We start from the raw sequence: 22,647 nt of genomic DNA on the forward strand, positions 1-22,647 counted from the left end.
AGTTATGCAGCTGGAGGCAGAGGATGAGGGCAGAGGAAGGGGCAGAGGAAGGCAGAGCTGTGCAGCTGTCAGAGGCTGCTTGCTGACTGCAAGGCAAGGACAGTCAGAAACCACAGCCCATGCATGCACACAACACCTGTGAATCAACCACAACAACACCAGGCTGAAACCAACAGCAAGAACAGGGATGGATCCTTAAAAATTGATATAATGACCTCTCAGATATTTAAGTGTCTTTCTTGTACCAACATTTGGCAAATTCTTTGCTAGTAACAGAGCTGATTATTAACTACATATAACAATTTTATTCACCTATATAATAGGATACATGCCTAACAGGATGATGGATGAGCGGTAAGATATTTGGAAAAGGGAGATTATACTTCCTTTATTCTGGAAACTATTACATTAATAATGCAAATAGATATACATTAGTAAGGTAGGGAGAGGAAATAAAATGGGGGACAAGAAGGCAGAACATTGTCAGGTCTAGAGAATGAGCCAGTTACACTTGGATCAGCTGAGGCTCCTCTGGTAACTGGTCCAGATACTGGCACATAAGAGAAATTTGTGCCTTCCACAGCTTTCAACTTCATAAATTCCCAGCCAAAAAGTCTCAGAACCTATTAAAAATAGAAAATAGCTCTGTGCTGACAGAAACTGATGTCATTCTGAATCAAACATTTGCTTCTACAGCAAGAAATTTTAATTGCTTTGTGATCAACATCCAAGAGATGTAAAGGAGGAAGAAAACTGTAAGAACAGGTTTTAAACACATAGAAACACTGTCTCTGTAAGAAGCTATGCTTTCAGATATTCATCTCAAGGAAAGAGAGATTAGAATGAATATTCTGGGCTAAGAGCAAAATTACAGTGGCCTTATTAACTCAGAAAATTACACTGGTATAAAACTGGTGATACAATTCAGACTTAATGCAAATCTTCTCATCCATATATCTAGAACAAAACCAACCCCCAAAATATATAATAGCTATGTCTGGTAATTTCTTGCCTTTAACCTGCTGTAAGCCTTTCCCTTATGGAGTGATTAATGTTGCCAATTGCAATAAAAATGCTGTCACAAATGAATTAAATAATTTCACGCTCATTCTCTATGAGAATTTATATGAAGCTTGAAACAGGAGAGACTTCTGCCAAAAAAGAAAAAGTCTGTCACATTTAAATTAATTCTGGGCTGTTCAGAACTTTAAGTGGAAGACAAAAATTACAATTTTTAAACTGTTAGTAGTAAATTCACTGGATCTCAAGAGCTTCTCCCTGAAGGGGAAGAAATTTTCATCTTTATTCCATATATATGTGTCTTTCAGTGTTATAGAAACTGAGGTGAAATAACTCCTGGGGTATGTTTTCCTTGCAATGCTCTTCAGAAGGTTTAGGAGGAGTGTGGTGTTCCCAGCAAAGAGCACACACCTAGAGCAAAGGCAAATGCCAGTGATGCACTGACTGTGTGTGTGACAGCACCCAGCTGCACACTCCTGACACTCAAGAAATTCAAATGTAGGGGAAGATGAAGGATAGGTAATGATTTCTCTCTCCACAGTCAGCTCCTGATCTTTAATCTACACCAGGGGTAAATAATTTTGGCATTAGAGATGTATCCTTTTTTCTTATATGGTTGAGAACTTCGTCTGAGAGTTTAGGCAGCTTCATCAGAGAGACAAGTGCTTCACTGAGGGATGGACAGATAGCAGATCCTTCTCAGCTATTTGTTCCTCTGAAACAAACTTTATTCCAGTAACCTGGCTGCTTCCTGTTTAAACAGAAGCAGACCTGGCTGTTGAAAGTGCTACACAAATGCATCTTTCATTTCCTCCCTTTCAGCAGCTGTTTATGACTCACCATTAGCAATTTTAATTATAAAACCCTCCAGTTATCATTTTTTGCATTCTCCCATTATTGCTTATCACTACACACCTAAATCTAATTAATATGAGGTAATTACTGCTGTTGAATTATGACAGTCCTCTATCTTTGCTTTAAACTAGTAAAATCAATGGTTCTGCCTCTAAAGAAGCCACCACCATAAAATATCGATCAAATAATTTTACAGTGTTGGAAGCAGTATAATATGGATATTTAAGACCAGCAATTAGCAGGAGACTTTGCTGAACACAATGACATTTAAATCAGTAGTGGATGTCCGAAATGCCAGGGAGAGTTATCTGCAAAATGAAAGGGTTCTTACTGCTTAATGAGGGTTAAAGATTTTCACTGCTCTGGACCTGGGCTTTTAATACCAAATAATATTTGTTGCATGGTGCCTTAGGTGGTCAGATTATTGTGATACTGAGGAAGGACTTTTCATTTGCAAACATCCTGCCTGCCCTACTTGCACGCCCCAAAGGCACTGGGGCAGGGCTCATCCCATGTGCCTTTGCCTGATTCTTCAACACAGAGTTTGTGGAGTGCCCTCATAGCTTTATCTCTTCACATTCCCCTTGAAGGTTCTAACTTTACAGTCCTGGAAATAACATGGCGCATGATCATTAACTACCATGATGGGTGTGCAGGGCTTGGCCAGCCAACACACAACAAGGGCACCTGGGCTGCAAGGAGTCTTTGTGCCATCATAAGAAAAAACCACTGACAGGGAGTTTGAGGGAGTCCCAGTGTACAACACCATGGTCCCAGTCCCCAAACTCAGACTGAAGCAAAGCACCCTGAAATGAGTAGAGCATGGGTCTGCAAGCATCAGCAACCACTTCTCCACTCCAGAAATCCATTCCTAGGGGGCAAGCAGTGTGCTCCTTGCTGCTACAGACACAGCCTGAAGCAAATAAATAAAACATAGCCAGACCTTTCAGCCACCGCTCTGCTGTTGGTTGGTTGGTTGTAACAATTTTTCATCTTTCTCCAAGAAGGACTAACATGGAGTCTTGTACAATGGGTAAATTAATTTACCACTTCATGAACATTTTAATTTTCTGTAATTAAACCAATACATCCCAGTCTGGGTTATCACAGTTCATTCTCCATGGAGACAGATCTAAACTAAAGAGCCCACAGGTTCTAGAAGACCAACAGAGCTATGGGAAACCAAAACCTTGAATCTTTGGGGTCTGTACTAAAAATATGGTGTTCCAGTAGTTTCAAACACTGGACATTTTTTTCCCTTCACAATTTTTTTAGGCAAAAGAATCTAACTTAGTTGACATCTTAGTTTAGAAAAACTCATCTGAAAAACATCTTGCTGCAACTTAGATGGTAAGACAGCTACAAAATCAAAAGACAAGAAAGAGCTCTAACTAATTTTCTCAAAGCCATGAAAAAAAATTGATTGAGTATAGAGGGATATTCCCATTGGCAATGTGGATAGAAAATATTGTCTTCCAAAAGGCAGAATATAAAACACTCATTAGGCTAAGAATTCAGAAAAGTAGAAAGAAGAGTTACAGCATCTTTCACTTTACAACAATACCCTCAAAGGCAAACAAGCAAACAAACAATCTTATAACAAAAAAAAAAAAAACCTCAAGGAAGACCCCAGCTACCAAAGGAGTCCTCCCTATATTTTACCCAAATGGATAAAATGGGTGCTTGTTTGTGTAAGGTTTGCTCTTCTGTGAGTTAGTGAGATGCTGTAATAAGTAGATCACATATGGGAAATAAAAGTCAGGACTGTTAACATACCTTGGACAATAAAAGAAAGAGATAGATAAAAGTTGCTTTAAAAAATAAACTATTTCATCCTGTAGCCATTTTTTTGGCACAGAATCCTTACTTTTCTCTCCATACTTAGATTTCAGCTCCACCCTGCTCCCTCAATTATGCAGCCAGAGTCAAGAAGCTTCTTTCTTCCTCCAGAAAAGCCCTTCTCTCAGCCCTGCCACCTGCCTGCCCCACCACAGAGGTGGTGTTACAGAAGCTCTCCTTGCCAGCAGCCTCTTCAAGCACTGAGCTACTGAGGTGGCAGGCACAGGCACACATCACACAGCATTTTACTTTGTCTTTTTTTCTCCCTTCTCTCTGGCAGTCAAGAAAGGAGTCAAGACAAAACAGTGTTTAAGAGATATTTAGACTGGTTTGTGTCAGAGGCCAAAACAGCAGTACTGCAGGGGAAGATACCATTTACTAGAATTATAACTGTTCCTGTCCTCCAGTGACTGTAATACTTGGGTTCTTTCAAGGGCAAAGGGTTTAAGTATCTGCTGCTTCCCAGCTGTTTGGGAACACTTCTTTCCTTCTGCAGCATAATTACTCATAGTAAATATGCTTCTGGTTAAATTGTGAACAATTTCCATTTCTCTGAGCCCCTGTAATACTACTCTGCTATGCCTCATCCAACTTAAATGTTTCTAGAATTGTATTTACTTCTTTACAAAGGCCAAATTCCATTTTTTTCTACCTCTGAGGCTTGTGCTGTCTGTGGGGATTTTGATGATGAACTACACTACCACATCCTCTACAGATCAGTCTCATGAGTACAGCAAAAGAGGATTCCAAATACTCTTTTCATATCCTCTTGCAGGCCAAACATTAATCCAGCCTTCATCTCCAAGACTTATTCCAGTAAGTTAGCATGGCAAAGTTTTGGTAGCAGGTGGGCTGCAGGTGTGGCTTCTGTGAGAATTAAGCTAATTTCTCCAGGTTGAGTCTGCTTTGCCTGTGATGGTCACCAGTGAACGATCTCCCCATCCTTATCTTGACCCATGAGCCTTTTATTCTATTTTCTCTCCCCCATCCAGCTGAAGAAACCAGTGAGAAGAGAGGCACCTGCAGTGCAGCCAGGGTCAATCCAATACATTCACCTTTTCCAGAAACCCTCATTACCATTCCCACTGTCACTATTTCTACTTTCAATTTATCTGTTCTCAGATTATATCAGCAACACATAGAGGGAGAGGCAGATTTATTCCAAAATAAGATGAGCCAAAGGGGAGGGTTTTGAGTATCCCCACAAGCACTGAGCCAGTCTCAAAGCCTCCCCTGTCATTCCTTCTCTTTGAAGGCAGGCTGTCACCACTGTAATCAGATTCCCATTCAACTCAGTCATTTTTGTAATGACCTAATTCTCCAATGCATCCCGTACCAGGAGGTTCTGTTTGGGGTTTCATTTGTGATCCTTTTCACTCTCATCACATCTTTACACATCAAACCACTTTCAGAATTTTCTTTTTATAGAGCTACCAGCCATCCTCAGGCTTTACAAATTAATTGTTTTCTCCAGCAGCCAAGCTTTGCATTTCTAAAATGTTACCAGAAGTAATAGGTGTGCCAAAGCAAACCTTTCTCTACAAAGCAGACCTTGTAATTGTCAAAGGCAGAATTTATGTAAATCATTTTCCTTAAAGGCAACTAATAACAGAAACCACTTTCTCCAGTCCACTGTTACTTGAAAGTTTATAATGTCCATCCTGATTAACTTTTCGTGGAGACCATTTGTCTCAAAAGTCCTTGGCATAGCTTGTCTTCTCTTCCATTGCAGTTTCAATATTTGTTTTCCTTTGAAAATCCAGATTAAACAAGAAACTCCTCCTTCCACTACACAAGTCCCCTCCAGAGTGTCCATCTTTGAGCTGTTTGGCCCTTTAGTATTTTTAATTGTGCCGTTTTATACCATTTGTGATGCAATATTTCCTTATATGTAGAAAGTGATGCAAGGTACAAAATCTGATTTCTTATGCCTAGCACATTGCTCCTTTGGAGGAGCAGGGTGGGGATGTATCTTGCACTCTATAAATAGTGCAGTCAGTTGCTTGGGCCTTCAGAGACACCCATAAGATAACATCTAGAAGGACCCATAAGAGAACATCTAGAAGGACCCATAAGATAACATCTAGAAGGACCCAGGGTGAGGCTGAGGGTGTTTGGGGAGGGGGTGGAGCACACAATTTTCATAATCTGATAATTTACATACCACCAAGAACTGGGTCTGAGGAAGTCACACCCTCTTCAGCCAGCTCTTCCCAGCTGCTAACAAGTTTGTTTCAACTGAACATGTTGAATAGTTGAGTTGGGCACTTTGCCCACTTTGTCATAAAATGTGACAACTGCCCCCAGGTATCAGACCCCAACTTTTGTATTTAGAAAGTTCTGCTGCTTGAAATTTCTCTTCGAAAAAGTGTGAGTGTCTCTGGCTTGTGCCAGTGAAACACAGATGCAAGTTTTGGAGCTAAGCTCAGACCCCGATGCTCCAGAAAGACAGCTGAAAATAGGAGGAATTATTGTATGTGTGTGTTTCAGAAAATATGCCAGTGCCTTCCATCACACACAAAAGAAGGAGCATTTTAAGGTGGGAAACTGTTCACCAAAGTCAGCTGAATGTTTTGGAGTAGACTGATTTATTATGTAGGCCCATATCAGATCCATTTGACAGAAAGAGTATTAAAATCAAAGTTCTTGTCTGTCAGCCCTTAAGAAAATTTACAATGACTTCATAGTTCCACTCTTTGCAGTTCTCCATGGGGAATTCTGAAGCTATCTTGAATATCTGTCCTACAGGCTAAAACTGATGGTTGAGAACATGAATAGAAATAATATATTTCTAGAATTTTTTTCCTAAGCAATTTTTACAGCAAGATACAAACTTTCTCTTAAAAATACCTATGTCAATGTGTGCAAATTAGATTGCTGTGTGTGCCTAAAGTCTCATCTTTGTCTCTAGATAGAAACAGTAAGCAAATGCAACAGACTACAATTTGCAGTAGATTTGATGCCAACATTGGAGAATCTAGATGATTTTGGAGTTCAGATTTTTTTTTTCTAGTAGAAGACAGACATTTAGAAGAAGGGAAAAAATAGATTTTAGTTGGAACGCCATTTTCTGTTAAAAGCATTTTAAGGCATCTCTACACATGATTTTCATATAACTATGTAGTTAGCCTACAGCATAACAACATAACAACACCTACCCTGGTTTTACTACTCCTTATTACTACATTAGTTAGGATAAAACCCCTTATTGTATTTGAATAGACTATTCTGCAAATAGTAGAGAGTCAAAATTGCAGATCAGCATCCCATAATAGTTTACATTTTTACAGAAGACTGCTGTAAATAAAGACACAGCAGTATAATAAGTGGCCAAACACCCAGACAACCTAATTATTTAAATGTACATCACATTTTTAAGACTACTGACCAGAATGCAAATTGTCAGTTTTAACTACTGCCTTTGACTGATTTCTCTCTCTCTGCTGTCATGGAAACCTGCATTAAAGGCAAAGAAACAATGGAACCTAATTAATGTCTCTTCATTCTTCTGCACAGAAAAGGTATTTGGCAATACTTGGTAACATTATGGCAGCACATCCAACATGATTTTCAAAGCATAGCTAAAGGATTTCTGCCAAAACAAACGTTTTGCTATAAAAATATTTCAAAATATAAGTAAGTCAGAAGTATGAGGTAGATAAAGGAGAGTCTCTCCCACCACTCTTCCCCCAGATACATTTTGAGGGTAAATTTAGAGGAGGAGACACCACTTTGAAATGTTCTTGCATTCAGACCCTGCAACCTGACGGTTTCTGTGAAAGGTAAAGGATCACCTTGGGCTTGGCTTAGAAGCAAGAGCCTGCCAGGATGTCAGGGTGTGGGCGCTGGCAGAGGGAGGCAGCATCAAGAGGGTAGCAAGAACTGTTAAAGCAACAACTGAGAAAGAAGAATTCTTCATTAAACTCTTTGTCACCTGCCAGGTTTCATTCTTCTGTGTACTGTGATACCTCTGTACTTTACTTCCAGATCTGATTTTTTCCCCCAAAGATTCTGTATTTAAAGTGGTACAAACCAGCACATCTTGCTTTTCCAGTCTTGCCCTTAGAAGAAGGCTCTGCAAACACAATGGTACACATGATGCTTTTATACCCTGCTGCAGCTTCATTGTACAAATTCAGTATTCACAGAGAATATGGGAAAGGATAGCATGGCTGAAAGTCCTAAAAGCTTAACTGCTACTTTTTGTTTATTATATAATGAAGTTTTGCAAGTAGGTTAGACAGGAGGTTAAGAATAATACTTTTTCCCCAGATTAAACAATGGATAGCTATAGGCTTTTTTCTTTGCCACAATTCTAGACTGCAACAAAACCCACCATGTCTCAGGGAAGGAGATTCTTGTTGGACACTATAATTTAATTTCATTATAACTTTGCATCCTCTTCTTGTGGGAGTTATGAATTAAACAAAGACTCTTTCCAATGTTAAACTGAATCACTTCACACACAACTGATTAAGCAGGGAAAAAAATTGTTTGAGCATATTGATTTCTGCTGATGTGCACCAAATTGTCTGTCTGTGGCAGTGACAGGACCCTGGTTCCAGCTGCCTCATGCTGTCAGCCTGGCTGGGAGCCTGAGCCATGACTCCTGCCCCTTCTGTGCCCAGCACTGCTCCCCAGCCCCATCGTGTCTGACAGCCCCACCAAGCTGCTGACAGCATCCTTAGCTTCTTGTGTTGTATAGCTCACAACAAAGTCATGCTTGCAAGGCTGTAGAGGCATTGTTCAGCCAGGATTTCCTACTTAAACAGAAGCTGGATAACAATCTGGAGGGTCTTCTTTTTCTCTTGTTTCTGGGAAAGAGCACAGACATACCAGGAGAGCAAAAGAGACTCAGTGACAAAACGTTTTCGGTTGTCTCACAAGTAAGAGAGATAAAAGAAAAAAAAAGTGTGAAATGAAACTGTTCATTAGAACAGGCACAGAAAAATGAATATAGGATGTCATTAAAGCAGGCTATACTTGTCAAAGCTTGTGATAATAATAATTAAAGATAAATTTCTTCTGAATTGGGAGTATCAACCATTGCCACTAGTTATGCAGATACTGTGCACGTGGCATCAGTTGTACTAAACACACAGCTAAAGAAAGAACCACAGGCAGCTCTATATTTATTGATGGGGCATCCTGAAGGTGGCACATCAAACCCTATTGAAAAGGTCATAAGATTTTCTTGCACTATATAGAGAAGGGAAAATAGAAGGAGAGAGGTATTAAATGTGGTTCCTCCAGCCACAGAGGAAACCCATGGATCCATCTGAGCAAGCATCTGACTCTTGCTGACATACATCTGACTCTGTATGTCACAAGTGAGTGACAGACCTTGCTGAGCAGGAAAATTATCATGATTGCTTAGGAACACTGACAGACATTGTGTGGAGTTCTTTTAAGAGTTCATAGGAAACTTAAATACAAGCTTGCTGAAAATGCAGTGCCAGCAGAAAAGTGCAAACTCCTCTTCAGCACTGAACTTTGTTAGAGAGTCATAAAAGTATTATTTTTTCCCTGTTACTCTACATGGATCCTGTTGTGCTGTTTAGCTGCCTCAGGCTGCTGAGGTGCACAATGGTCAAACAGATTTTTGCTTGCTGTGTGGAGGAAGAGCTGTTCATTTTTTGGTAGCACACTTGCATGAGGCACTCACCTCATGCATGAGACTAGTCCCAAAGACACCCTGTGCTCTGTGACTCCAGATAGTCACAGAGATATTTTCAATCTGTCACTGCTTTTTAAAAGATTGACTCATCATTCTTATATCTTTGAGTGCTAATTGCTAGTGTCAATTTTTCATTGCAACTATAATTCCACTTTCCACTTGAACAAATGCTATAAAACTCTATGCTTCATTAGTACCATTCTGTAATTTAGTGATCCCAAATATGGATCACTATCAGAGTTTTGTCATTATTATTTCATTGGGACTTTGTTATACACCATATTCCACTGACTTTTAGAGGAGGCATAGGACACTTCAGGTTGCTTGGTCCAAACCATAATTTGCTAAAGACTGCAGAAATGCAGGAAACTCCACCACGGCTGATGGTGAATGGAAGGCATTGCTGCATCAGACCTCCCAGACCTAGCAAAAATATGCAGGTGCTCACCACATGAACCTGGATCATGCAACAAAGCTGGTACAAGAAATGGAAATTGTCCTACCTGTCAGTTCCACGGAGCTGGTTGCAGTGACTGGAAAGGATCCATGCTTATCCTTCCCTTAGGAATGCAGTACTGCACTGTCAAGGCTACAGATGTCACCATTTACTAAGCAAGGAACAATAATGAAAAGGATAATACTTGAGACCAGCATAACATATTTTATTCCTCTTTGATGTCAATCTCTTCAATTCTAAATTATATCGCTACATTTTTAGTTCCTTATGAAGCTTATTTCTTAAAATTCTTTTTAAATGGGAACATTCCTGTTCCTTTTTATCATATCATTTATCAAATTCATTTATTAATTTATCAGTTATCAAATTTTCTCTAAGAAGGAATATCTAGGTTTTGAATATTTTCTTCAAATAAAGGACATTTTCCTCAAGAGAGAATTTCAAGTGCTCTAATTTAAGACGAACAAATATTATAATAGATTTGATTATTTTTATAAAAGGTTTCAGAGTTTTCCACTTCCACAGAAAGAACAGCCCACACAGAAATCTATTGTTCTATCTTTCATTGGAGAGACAAGAAACAACACCTGATTTTCTCTTCTGCTTCTTTTCAAATATCAGTAAAGGAAGCCCAGACCTTGAAGAATCTGATGTGTTATATTGGTTACACTTTCTAATTAGGTTAGATTTTGTACCACTGAAGGAGAAACATGCCTTCTCCTTTCAGCCCACAGTTCACATTCTCACCAGGCTCATTACCATTTTTGTTTGCACCTGTATTTTATCTTGTCCTTCTCCCAGCCCATCTCTTGGTCAGGCTGTGAAAGCTATGGTCAAGAAGAAGAATTTGCTCTGTTAGGTCTATTTCACTTACTCATTTGTCAGCAAGGTTCAATCCCACTATCTCAGCTTTTGCAAGAAAGAATTTGCTCTCTGCACCCTGGATAAATTCTGGTTCAGGTAGTTAGAAAGAATTTGATAGGCAGAAGTAATTTTCCTACTGGTCATATCCATTTTGCAGAGGAATTTAAATAGTCATCTTCATAACCTTTCTTTGTTCTGGATGTTAATTTGTAAAATGTACATCATCACAAAAAAGGAACCTTAAATCCTCCCTTATGTGTCATGTACTTATGAAACATGAGAGTGATCTTCTTCTAATTAGAACTTTACACTGCACAACTCTCATTAATCTTGAAGCAGGATGCCATTAATAATTTTCTGAAGTCTCAATATCAGGTTCTCACTGCACTTTACAAGTACAATAAATATAATTTTTGTTCAGTAAAATGGAATTAAAAGCACACTTATGCTGCAAAAATCTGTAGTTGACTTTTAAATTAATAAAAGCTTTGATAAATTTTAATGAGTTAAGGCAAAGATTCTCCTAGGCAGGCAAAATTAATGCATTACAGAACTTCCTGCTTTGGTTTAATTGCACTATTTTCCATTTTAAATTCACACTGATACATTTCTAACAATGGACATTTTAAATTGCCTTGCACTCAGGATTTTTATTATTACTATTATTTAATCATTTATTTACATCTCTTTTACCCTTATATAGAGGCTTTCAGCTTTTGTTCTGTCCTTTTGAAGAGTTGGCAAAAATCATCCCCAACTTTTAATACTTGGAACTTGAAAAATACCTTTGACATCCTTGCAGAAACAAAAAGGAAATATAACCTGGATAGATAACACATCACCTGAAGCACATAGATATTCAATTACCACTATTTTGATATCTCTCGCTAGTTCCACGGGGGCTTTGGTTTTGTTTTTAGTATCACTGCTTTGACCTTTCCTTCAGCCTGTTATAAATAAAAAGGAAATCCCCTATGTGTTTTCTCTGGTTTGAATGAAAAAGCATCATCACTAAAACCACAAATATATTCAAAAGCAAACCAGGACAAGTTTCTATAAATGTTACAGCTGTAACATTTTTGGACTGTAGGATCTGTTCAGTACCAAAGTTTTGCAGTGGAAGTGTTAAGGACTTATTTTTCTTCTGTAACAATCACCTACTTTGCAGTCACACTTTGGATGGTTTTACAAATGCGTCCAAGACAGTTTTGCCTTCTGATGGCCATTCCACTGTGGTTGAGCTTTGTTAATACAGCACTGAGCTGCATCTTGTGCAATCTACATTTAACAGAGCCTTTACTACAGTCCCAGTTTCCACAGCATAGAGTTGATCCTGACTGAAAACTGTAGATTTACATGATGTACTCATTACTCTGTCAAAAGAACCACTTCACCTACAGGACCTTGGTTATCAGTCTAATTGCACACTCTAGCAATTTGTTTGTGTTTGGCATTCATAACCTTTAAAGCAGAGAATAGAAAAAAAAAAAACCAAAGAAAAAGGAAAAAAAGCACTGCTTGCCAAAAGGGGCAATTGAAGAGACTGAAGCTATATCTAAGTGCTTTTCTTCTTTCTTTCACATCACATTAGATTGAGAGCACCAAACCCCTGCTCTCATGCTCCCTTGAGAGCACCCCTGCCACAGCCCTGGATCTTTGCATCTGCCCAAAAGGAATAACACTCATTCCTGCCATAAATGTGCACAGGATTCCTGCAGCTGTCCACACCACAAATGTGAGACGTAGCCAAGACTCACTCCAAGCTCAAGAGGGTCTGCTTTGGGTAGCAGCTACCCCACTGCAAAGGCCAAACAAGGTAAAAATTGCAAATCTATAAAAGGAACATGGCTGGAAATGACAATTTTTAGAACAGTAGGGATTATTTTTCCCAATATTTATAGTAAGATTCCTCTTGCAGAGAAAGCTTTCTGTAAGAAAAATTTATTAGGGTCAGCAAATAAAGTGTGTGTGTCTCGGTAAGAATGATGCAGAAGGCACGCTCCTAAGAAGGGTCTCAGGGTGCAGAGAGACACACAGGAGATGAAATAGCTTGTGCAGCAGTTTCTAATGCAAAAAAGATCAAAACTTAAATTATGCCATTATGCCAAAGGCCAATTCCTACTTTTAAAAGGAATGTATTAAAGTTGAGCCCAAAGATATATATTTCAAGGTGACAGCAATTTCTCACAGGAAACAATTAGTCACTAGAATAAAACGTATCCAGACAGTGTCCCAATACTGTCAATTGTTATCTTAGGTTATTAAAATCAGCACAAAAAAATAAATAACTGCTGGATCACGCTTTCATCAGTTGGTGATGATGTTACAGCTAACATTCATTTAGCAAAACACCCAGAGGTCACCAGCTGGCACTGTTGAGTCCAATGTAATTTCCACAGCTAGAAATAATATCCTGAACATTTACAACTCAAGTCAAATCTATTCTATACTCTTTTCTTCCAATTATATTACCCTTCCTGCTGCCTCATCACCTTTCTCTGCCCTTTTTCCTCCATCATTATCTCTTCTAAGTCTCTAGAGAACAGAAAATTTTTTCCATCTTTTTCAATATCTTCACCTATTTCAGATTTACATTAATGCAGTGATGAATTAATCTAACTATTTGAGAAAGCTACTCACCATTTGCTTCATCTACAACAAAAATAATTCACCCATCTAAGATCTGTGCAAGATGCTAAATATATCTTTCTCCCTTGATTTACAATCTCTTCTTGGCTGGAAAAGAAACTTTCACACTGTCAGATATCTGGAATAGACCAGGATTACAAGCCTGACATTCATAACCTCAGCTAAATTCACAAAAGAAACACACGTTCCATCAATAAAAACACATCAGTGACTGACTGTTCTCCAAATGCACTGAGACCAAATGGCACAGAAAAGCCTGTTCCTGGTCAGCTCGCAAACCCAGAGACAGGGTGTGCAGGTTTCCTACTGCTGGGAGCAGCCTGGCTGCACCCGGGCTCCTCTGGGATGCTGCTCATGCCCCAGCCCACAGCGAGGCTGGGAGTGGGCCTAAAAACATTTTGTAATATGAAATATTGGGTTTGAGAGTGCAGAAAGGATACCTGGATTTAAGTTACTGGTGCAAACACAGCCAAAGAGGAGGACACCAAAGTCTTGCTCCTCATAAACCACAATTGGAGCAGCTGGGTACAACCAGAGAGCAAAGATGATTAAGCACCTTCATTATTTTCCAGGAAAACTGAATGTGTGTCAGGATTTTTTCATTGCCATTTTGGACTCCACCACATACTATGAAGACAGACATCAGTACAGTTTACCTTCCCTTTTCATCAGAACTGACTGCTTACAGGCCAATTACAAACACCCAGCCTAGGTCCTAGCAGGAATCAACACAACCACCCTGTTCCCTTCCAAAAATTGAATGTAATTATTCTCTTAGATCATGAACTTTACTCACAGCCATTATTGTGGTGTCTCATGAAGTCAGAAAACCAGCCACAACACATGTAAGAAAAAAAAAATTGAATCACCCCCATAAAGTCTTTTCATTCTACATTAGGTCCCTTACATCAAGGCAAGCTAAGCAGCCCCTAGACCACAGCCACAAAACAAACTCACCTGAGATGGACCTAAACCACCTCTTCTCATTGCTTTGCTCTCTGATAGGCAATTGCTGTTCCTTGGTCGTTTTCATCTCTACCCAGCAGTAAAGCACTTGGCCAGGTGTTCTTGCTTCCCTAAGTTTGTAGATTTATGCACATTTTCATACCAACCTGAGGAGCAAAGCCACGCTATGGGGCAGTCCAAGGTGACCTTGTCTAGAAAGAGCACCTTTCCCAGGGAAGTGTTAATTTCCAGTTGTGTATCTGTATACATTGAGCAACCCATCCAACACTTGAGACTGAACAAATAATTTCTTGCCTCCAGAATCCTTTTTTCTCCCTCTTTTTTTACCTCCTCTTTCTTTTGAAGACATTTTGAGATATTAGATGAACTCAGAAATCCATGAACTTTTTTTGCTGCAATGTGTGTTCTTCAGTTTTCACTGGATTTGAAACTTAGTCTCACTGTAGCTGGCAACAGTAATGTACTTCTGTGGGTCTGTCATGGAATACATGCAGTTTCCATAGACTGGTAAGTGAAAAGAAAAATACATCACAGTATATAGCCACTCAGAGAATGCAGCTAACACTTCGTGGCTTGTTAAATAAATCATTCTATTTTGTCTATACTAGGAAAATTGCCTATAAGCTGAAAAAAGAAAATGGTTATCATTCTCCCACTGTTGCTTTACAAAATGTTCTGGCAATTTAAAAAATTTTTGCAAGGCTATTAAAAATATGAATACTTCAATGTTTCGAAACTTTTGAGAAATGGTCCAATTTTTTTTCAATTTTTTTTCAGTTCCTCATCAGCACAGAAACCACTTTGATACATGGGTTTTTGGTGGGGTGGGAAAAATCTGTCTTTTGTGGTAAGACATGTTTTCAGAGCAGCCAGTGGATGCTTCAAACATCTCTTCATGATTGAGGACAAAGCACATAATACCAAATCTACCTGCACTGGTACGGGTCAAGCAACCTGGCTCTTGGCTCAGTCCTAATGCATGTTGTAAGAAACGTATTTAAAACATGAAAGAAACACCACTCTTCTTGCACAGGGACACTCAGATATCTGGGGAAGGATGAACACGGATAAAATGCTGAATATCAGGGAGGAACAGACTCAAGGTGGGACCGAGTTGGCAGCTGACATTTCTACAGCCCATTCATCTGTGCTTAAAATGCTCATGACAAAAAAAAAAAAAAAAAAAAAAAAAAATGTGATAAAAAACAGGACTGCATTTTATTTTAAGAAGGAATTTCTATTATCAGAAATTCCTCTAAAGGTGATAAAAGTGGCTTTAAGCATTTATTCAATTTCATTTCTAAAATGAAGCCTATAAATCAACCCCAAACCCTTCCTGAAAAACACTGTTATCCTCCAAGCTTTTATGAGCATTTACAGAAGAATGATTCCTTCTGTGTCAGATGTTATGAAAGACAGTTCATACTTCAAATAATGTGATTTATAAGTTGAGACTGTGAAGTTAAATTTAATAAAGCTCAGAGAAGATGTATGAGCCTCAAAAGGCTTAATAGAGATCTTTCAGAGTTGAGATGCTACCCTTGTTTTGTATGAGCTTCTCTGTATTCTTGTGTAGGCTGTGGTTGCTGATAGATTCACCCACCACAGAACATTTACTTTCTTCCCTCTTCTTGTTCTCTCTGCAAGAATTTAACTGATGAAGGATTGTATACACACATCTCATTACTTTCTTCAGTTATCATGAAAAACTAAAGGACTTTCCAGTATTCATGTTTGTTTCTTAAACTGCCAGCTTTTATTTTTGATAATGTAATTTCTCAAAGACTGATTAGTATGTTCAAGGAGTTGTTAGGAGATTTATTACTATTTTAATTTTATTTTGAAATCCAGATGATAAACTTTTGAACATCAGCTGTTCACACCAGGGAAAGTACCACAAAATCATGAAAAGCTTATCATGATGGAATTTGCTCCAAACATACTTTTCAATATTGATTTAGGATTTGACATTTTCAATTGAAAGATGTAGGATTTAATTTCAATTCATCACAATGAAAAAAATAGGACATTGAAATTGTTCTTACACAAAATGATGCTTTATGAAAAATAAAAATATTTTAATTTCAGGATTTTAGTCACCAAAATCTTACCTTAGACAAGATTTCCAAAAACTGATATGAGCCCTAAGAGAGTATGACAGAGCCTGAAAGGAGAGACTAGGCCAAAAGAACATTGGTATTTAAACAAGCTGAAGTGGTCTTATTCCCCTTACACCATGACATTACTGCTCCCTGTTAGCTTAATATTCCTGTTTGTGAAAAAATGCAGGCTTAGTAGTTCCTGTTACAGTTCCTTTGTGCATTTACAGTTCAATCACAAAACAGCAAAATCCAACTCTGAAAAATGAAACTAATCTAGCTGCAATTGCTACAGAAGAAATGCAGATTCAACTGTTTCCTTCCATTAGTGCGTCAGGAATTGACTCATAGGAGCAAAACTCATGGATTAATGCCAATCATCCAATATAAGTTATAACTACAGTGTAAATGTATTTGATGCAAATTATTATTGCATCTAAACTGCAAGTAGAAATACATTAAACAGAGTTCTAGTTCACCAACAATCAATGAAAATGTTATTTTAAGAAATTATTTCTGGGAACAACATATTTAATGACTATTCTATTCATACTTGCAGTGTTCCTTTTCCCATGGTAGAAATAAAAATGTAGTTTCAAATATTAAATAAATGAAACATAATATGTTTAAAAGCTTCATCTGGCTTGAACAGATGTGACCATTATTCATGGATCATTTATGATTTTTGTTCCTTGCCTTTGTTGCAGTTCAATAACAAAGTTCATTATTTGAAGATAATATATTGAAGATAATTATTTGAAGATAATCCATTATTTGAAGATAACAATAATTCATTATTTGAAGATAAGGTTCATTATTTGAAGATAATTTCAAGTAGAATATCTTGAAATTCAGCTGAAATTTGAGACAGAGAAGTCAGAGGTCTGGAAAATTCTACTGCAGCCTGCAAGTGTAGACACTCCAGAAATATACCACAAGTTAATTTAAATTAATTTAGGATTGTTCAAGGCTAATTTTTTTTTATAGAAACATATTTTAAGCCTGATACAAGGAAAGAGTTATTCAGGGTAGACTAGGTTAATTTTGGGAAGGTTCAGGCTCAAGATTTCCCTTTGCTGTCCCAGGGTGAAATACAGGTTCTCCAGCAGTTCAGTAGCTCACTCTGCAGTCAGAGCAGTGTTTGAGGTGAACTCTTCAGGTGAAAATAATAAGGGTCAATGAAAGTATTTTTTTGAAAAATTTCTACAATTCCAATTGTATTATTTTGAGTCTCTGAATGTCAGTAGAGCCTCATACAAAACCACAGAACTGCTGAACACCCTGAGTTGGAAGGGACCCACCAGGATCATCGAGTGCAGCTCCTGGTCCTGCACAGGACACCCCAAGGGTCACACCACGTGCCTGGAGCATTGTCCAAACGCTTCCTGAGCTCTGTCAGGCTGCTGCTGTGACCCCTTCCCTGGGGAGCTGCTCCAGTGCCCAAACACTCTCTGGATGAAGAACCTTTCCCTGATATCCAGGCTAAACCTCCTCTAACACAACTTCATGACTTTTCCTCTAGTCCTGTCACCAGTCAGGACCAGTACTTGTAGACAGATTGGTCAAATATAGCCATTGCTAGAGACAGCAAATATAAAACATTGTTAGTGCACTGAAGCACCTTGAATAGTGTCCTGTTTGCCTGAAATATTTTGTAACTCTAGAGTACTGTAATTCTCTTTCATTTTCTGCATTTCTCATACACACATATAATATAACATTTGAGTCTTGATATCCTGTGATGGTATCTTAGAAGTGCAGGAAGGATAAAAGGCATCATAATGCCCAGTGCAATTTAAGGTATTGCTTATTTCAAGTTTAATCTTTGACATGGAAAAAGAAAATGAAAAAGAATATTTATCATCTGAGTATAACTCAGTAATGGGAATCTAGCATTCTTTTTGTTTCACAATAAATATTTGATCTTCAGTCTTTCAGCACTTCTATGTTTATCTCTCAGATCACATTAACCTATGACTGTTTCTGTGCAGTGTCTAGTTACACAGTGGAAACTTCCACACCTCCTGATAAAGAACAAAATTTTGTGGGATTTCAAAAAAGGTAGACAAACACCTAACAGAGAACTCCACAGGCTCCTAAGATATATACCATATCTTTGATAGAGAAATACCAAGACTACAGCTAGCTGGAACCTTGGAAAATATACTGGGAAAGTTTTGTATTGCAGTCACAATGATGTATTTTTTAAAGCCTTCAACAGGGTATTATATTAGCTCAGATCATTCATATCAAGTGAAGAGCACATATATATGTATATAATTAGGTCCTTTTGGACCCAATTTGGAATAAATTTTGGGTTAAAATGCTTTATATTAGAGTGCAATTATACTAAAGCTGTGTTCACTCAAGACAGAACACAACTTGGATTTAATTTGTTAAAGGTGCTAACCTGGCACCAGGAGTGAGCTAAGGGATGGGCAGAACACTGTAGGTTGGGCAGTGACCTCAAGTAAGACAACTAAAACTCACAAAACACAAGATCAGTGTGCATTGTAACCATCTGCAGCCAATCAAGCTATTCACAGGATGAATAATTTTCATATTATAATGGTTTATGTCCCCTCCACCGTTTCATTTTCTGAATGACACAGGTCATTAGATAAGGAAGAAAACTCTGCATCTCATTACTACAATCACTACAAAAGCCAGCAAGCATTACCACACTACATAAGAGCCAGCAAATATTTTAATCTTCTGGTGTAGTTGAAGCTAGTTATTGCTTGATCAGCATTTTCTCACAATCATGTGTGACCAAAAGATTCAGGGTCTAGCATGGAGAAGATAAGAAAAATTCCAGGTGACAAAAAAGCATTTTTTGCTGTCCTGTGACAGTAATTTTTAGAAAGTAATTGAGTTTTGAATTTTCTCTGAATCAACTTTAAAAAAAAAAAATAATAATGGTTGGATTTGATATTCCACAGCTTTATTAGAGAGGTTGAGTCCAGCTATTGTCAAAAACAAATGGGACAGGACAACACATTTCAACACAGTGTTGTAACAATTTGGAGAGAAACCAAAGCAGAAATGAACAGATGAATATGATGTTTGAATATGACATTCAAATTAAAAAAACACCTTAAAAATATTAATGAAAAATAAAACTCCCTGTGAAACCTAATACCTTTAACAAAGGAAGTCACCAAAAATCTTTTTTTTCTTTTCAGCTTTCCAGCCTTCCATATTCTGAACTGATTCAGCAACAAGGAGAAAATGAGAGCTCCATGAAAGCATTTTAATGATTTTCTTACCATAGATTGACTAGGAAGGGATGTTCCAGGCCTTGCATTATCTGCAGCTCCCGGAAAACATTGCGAACTTCATCTCTCTCAATGCATTTCTGTTTATTCATATACTTCATGGCATACATTTTCTTGGTATCTCTCTTCTGTACAATGCACACCTAATTGGCAGCAAAGTAAAAGAAAAATTTTGACACCTTGAGAAAGTGAATTCAATCGTGACTTTGGAAAAAAGGAGTCTTTAATGATATTTCAATAATTCAGATCTGGATATTGCAACTGAGTAACACATTCACTTCACAGCTCTGCAGGATTCTTTGTAATAGACTGTAATTAAAAATTTACAAAAACCCAACTCTGTATAAGATAAAATGGGGACCCAGAAAAATATCATAACTTTCAGAACTTACATGGTAAAGCTGAGAGTAATATGCTGTAATGGCTGAAATCACAGGGTATTTAATTATTCAGAGAAATTACTGCCTCCTGCCTAGGAAAATGCTCAGTCATTGTCCTCATTCCCACAAGTCAATACTCACATCTTGATTACTGCATCATAAACCTTGCCTGTGTTCCCAAGACACAATATTTCATCTAAATATCAGACTTATGCTCCCTTAATTACTGTTGAAAGGAAAAGAATTTTCATACAGGTATTCATCATAATATTTCTGAATTCACAGGAGACCATTACAATGATTTAGTCTCTGGCAGTAAACATCCATGCTTTTGCTTTTACTTTATCTTTTTTTTTTCTTTTTTCTTTTTTTTTTTTTTTTTTTTTTTGGCAAAAGCCAAATAATGAGGAAAATCTTAGTCAAGAGAACTTCCACAGGAATTCTGGATTTCCTTTTGTCATGGTATTTTACTTTGAGAATGGAGCTGGAGACTGGCACAAGCACCACAACCAAGCATCAGTTAAGTACAATTTTTGGCAACAGAGAAATACTCAATTGTTCTAAATGTACTGGAAATATCTGGTTAAGGTATCCCAGGCCTGCAGTGTCTATGTTTAAAGATATTCTGGATTCACCTGGTGTGGGCATTGTTCTTTTATTTGTGTATTTAAATACATACACATACATGCACACATACATGCTCCCATATTTTACACACAAAAAATTATACTATACACTCATGAATTCATGTTAAGAGATCAGATTACAAACCAGTGACAGCCAAAAAGAAATCCTTTGTGTCTGAGTTTAAGGAACTTATGCACCCAATATTTAGGAACAATCAGGAGTAACTTCCCCCAGCTGAATCTGGGAGGAACAGGGCCAGTAAAGTCAACCCATGGTTACTTCTCTGAAACTCTATTTTCATAAAGTGTGTCCTTGAGCACAAATCCACTCCAAAAAGAGGACTTAATAGAGCACCTTTAACCTATAATGATAAGGCATGATTAAGCAGTGTTTCTAATTACCTTTCCCAGTATCAGGAGATGTTCTGCTATTAAGGAAAACAGGGATGGCAACATTCTGTTTTGAGCCCATCAATGTTGCACAATGGTGAGTACTGAAGTTTTATTTTTCACCTTGGACTGTTATGAAAGATCTGAAAATTGTTGATGCTCTTAAGATAACTAAAGGTCCACATTTGTACAGAAAGAACCCTGGCTGTGGAACAATGGGGAATTGTGTTTGGCCTTTTGCAGGAAGAAAAAGTAGCAAGTGGGATTGAGCTGAAACTGAGTGGGAAAAGTAGGGATGAAAATGAATTGTTCAAGCTCCCACAGGTCCTTCAAAAGCATAAGCAGAATTTTCAGGGGCAAATCCTGACATCCTCTCTTAGAATATGTGGAGAATCCACTTTAGCAAGTCACATTATAAAGCGCAAAATTTGGAGATTTTAGCTTAGAACCTAAGTCCAGAAATTCAGCCATGTACATTAATTTGCGTCATGATTTTCATGTACAACTTGGCCAAGAGTTAGGTGTTTTCAGAAGCCTCCTAGTCCATTACATTAAAAGCCTCCCTATTGAAGGGTTGACTGGAGAGACTGCTGAGAGAATGGGATTTTACTCAGCTGAGAATTACAGGTTTGACCAATGTGGCAAATCAAGATCACATGCAGCACCGAAATATGTAATGTAAACCAGTTTTGCAATGCTGCTGGGACTCCAGAAGGCACTCGGCTCTCTTACCTGGCAGTAAAGACAAGGGTGCTCAGCACAGCTGAAACAGACCTTCTGTTGTTGGTAGAAGCTTGCCTAACACACAGCTTCAAAGCAGAATGACAGTAAACATTTTCTAGCAATGTGTACCTATGCAAATCCTTTAACATGGTTACAAAATCAATAGGATTTTAATGAATATAATGAAGCTACTTCCTACTAAAAATCAGGAAACACAACCTGCAGCCATGTTGATGTTATTGTGAAAAATTCCTGACATTGCTATGACAGCACTGGATTGTATTGGAGATCTTCCCTGGCACTTCTACCTGCTGGCTGTCAGCTCTTCTCCTGAGCAGGACATCAGTGGATTGCAACTTTCCACTAAAGCAAGAAAGAAAGGAAAAGCCCTTGAGCCCTTCTCACATATGCAGTTTTAATGAGAAACGTTTAAGTTGGGGGGTTTTTTGTTGCAAAGGAGCAATTTTAAAATAGGTAAACAGGTGCTCTGGAACCACAACAAAAAAATTCTGTGATGACTCATTATGATGAAAGTCTGTACAGAATTGCCTTATTTACATGTATCAGTATGGAAGCCTGTCACACTCACACTCTCCATTTTTCTGTGAATATCATTTACCAAAGGCCAGACAGTGTGATGATTCAGAGCAAATACGTGTTCTGAACTCAACAACTATCCAGCTCCATAGTCCGTAGAGAAGGAGAGCAGCCATCTCCATAAGATACATATTTAAAGAGGTACAGGGGACTATCTCTGTACCCGGAATAGTTTCCCTCTAATGTCCCCTAAAGAGTCTGTAGATTGCCATTTTGGATATAGGCAT

At 38.1% G+C, this 22,647-nt stretch overlaps 1 protein-coding gene across 1 annotated transcript in view; it reads right to left on the reverse strand.

The window, feature by feature from the left end:
• Positions 1 to 22,647, reverse strand: part of STK32B (serine/threonine kinase 32B) — a 155,299-nt gene that overhangs the window by 99,478 nt on the left and 33,174 nt on the right. The window contains exon 3 of the mRNA XM_041490309.1: positions 19,696 to 19,847. Coding sequence (XP_041346243.1) covers positions 19,696 to 19,847 — 152 coding nt within the window. The remainder of the gene's footprint in view (positions 1 to 19,695; positions 19,848 to 22,647) is intronic.

This window comes from Pyrgilauda ruficollis, unplaced genomic scaffold (assembly GCF_017590135.1).
Source record: "Pyrgilauda ruficollis isolate IOZ18807 unplaced genomic scaffold, ASM1759013v1 scaffold1, whole genome shotgun sequence".
Classification (NCBI taxonomy): domain Eukaryota; kingdom Metazoa; phylum Chordata; class Aves; order Passeriformes; family Passeridae; genus Pyrgilauda; species Pyrgilauda ruficollis.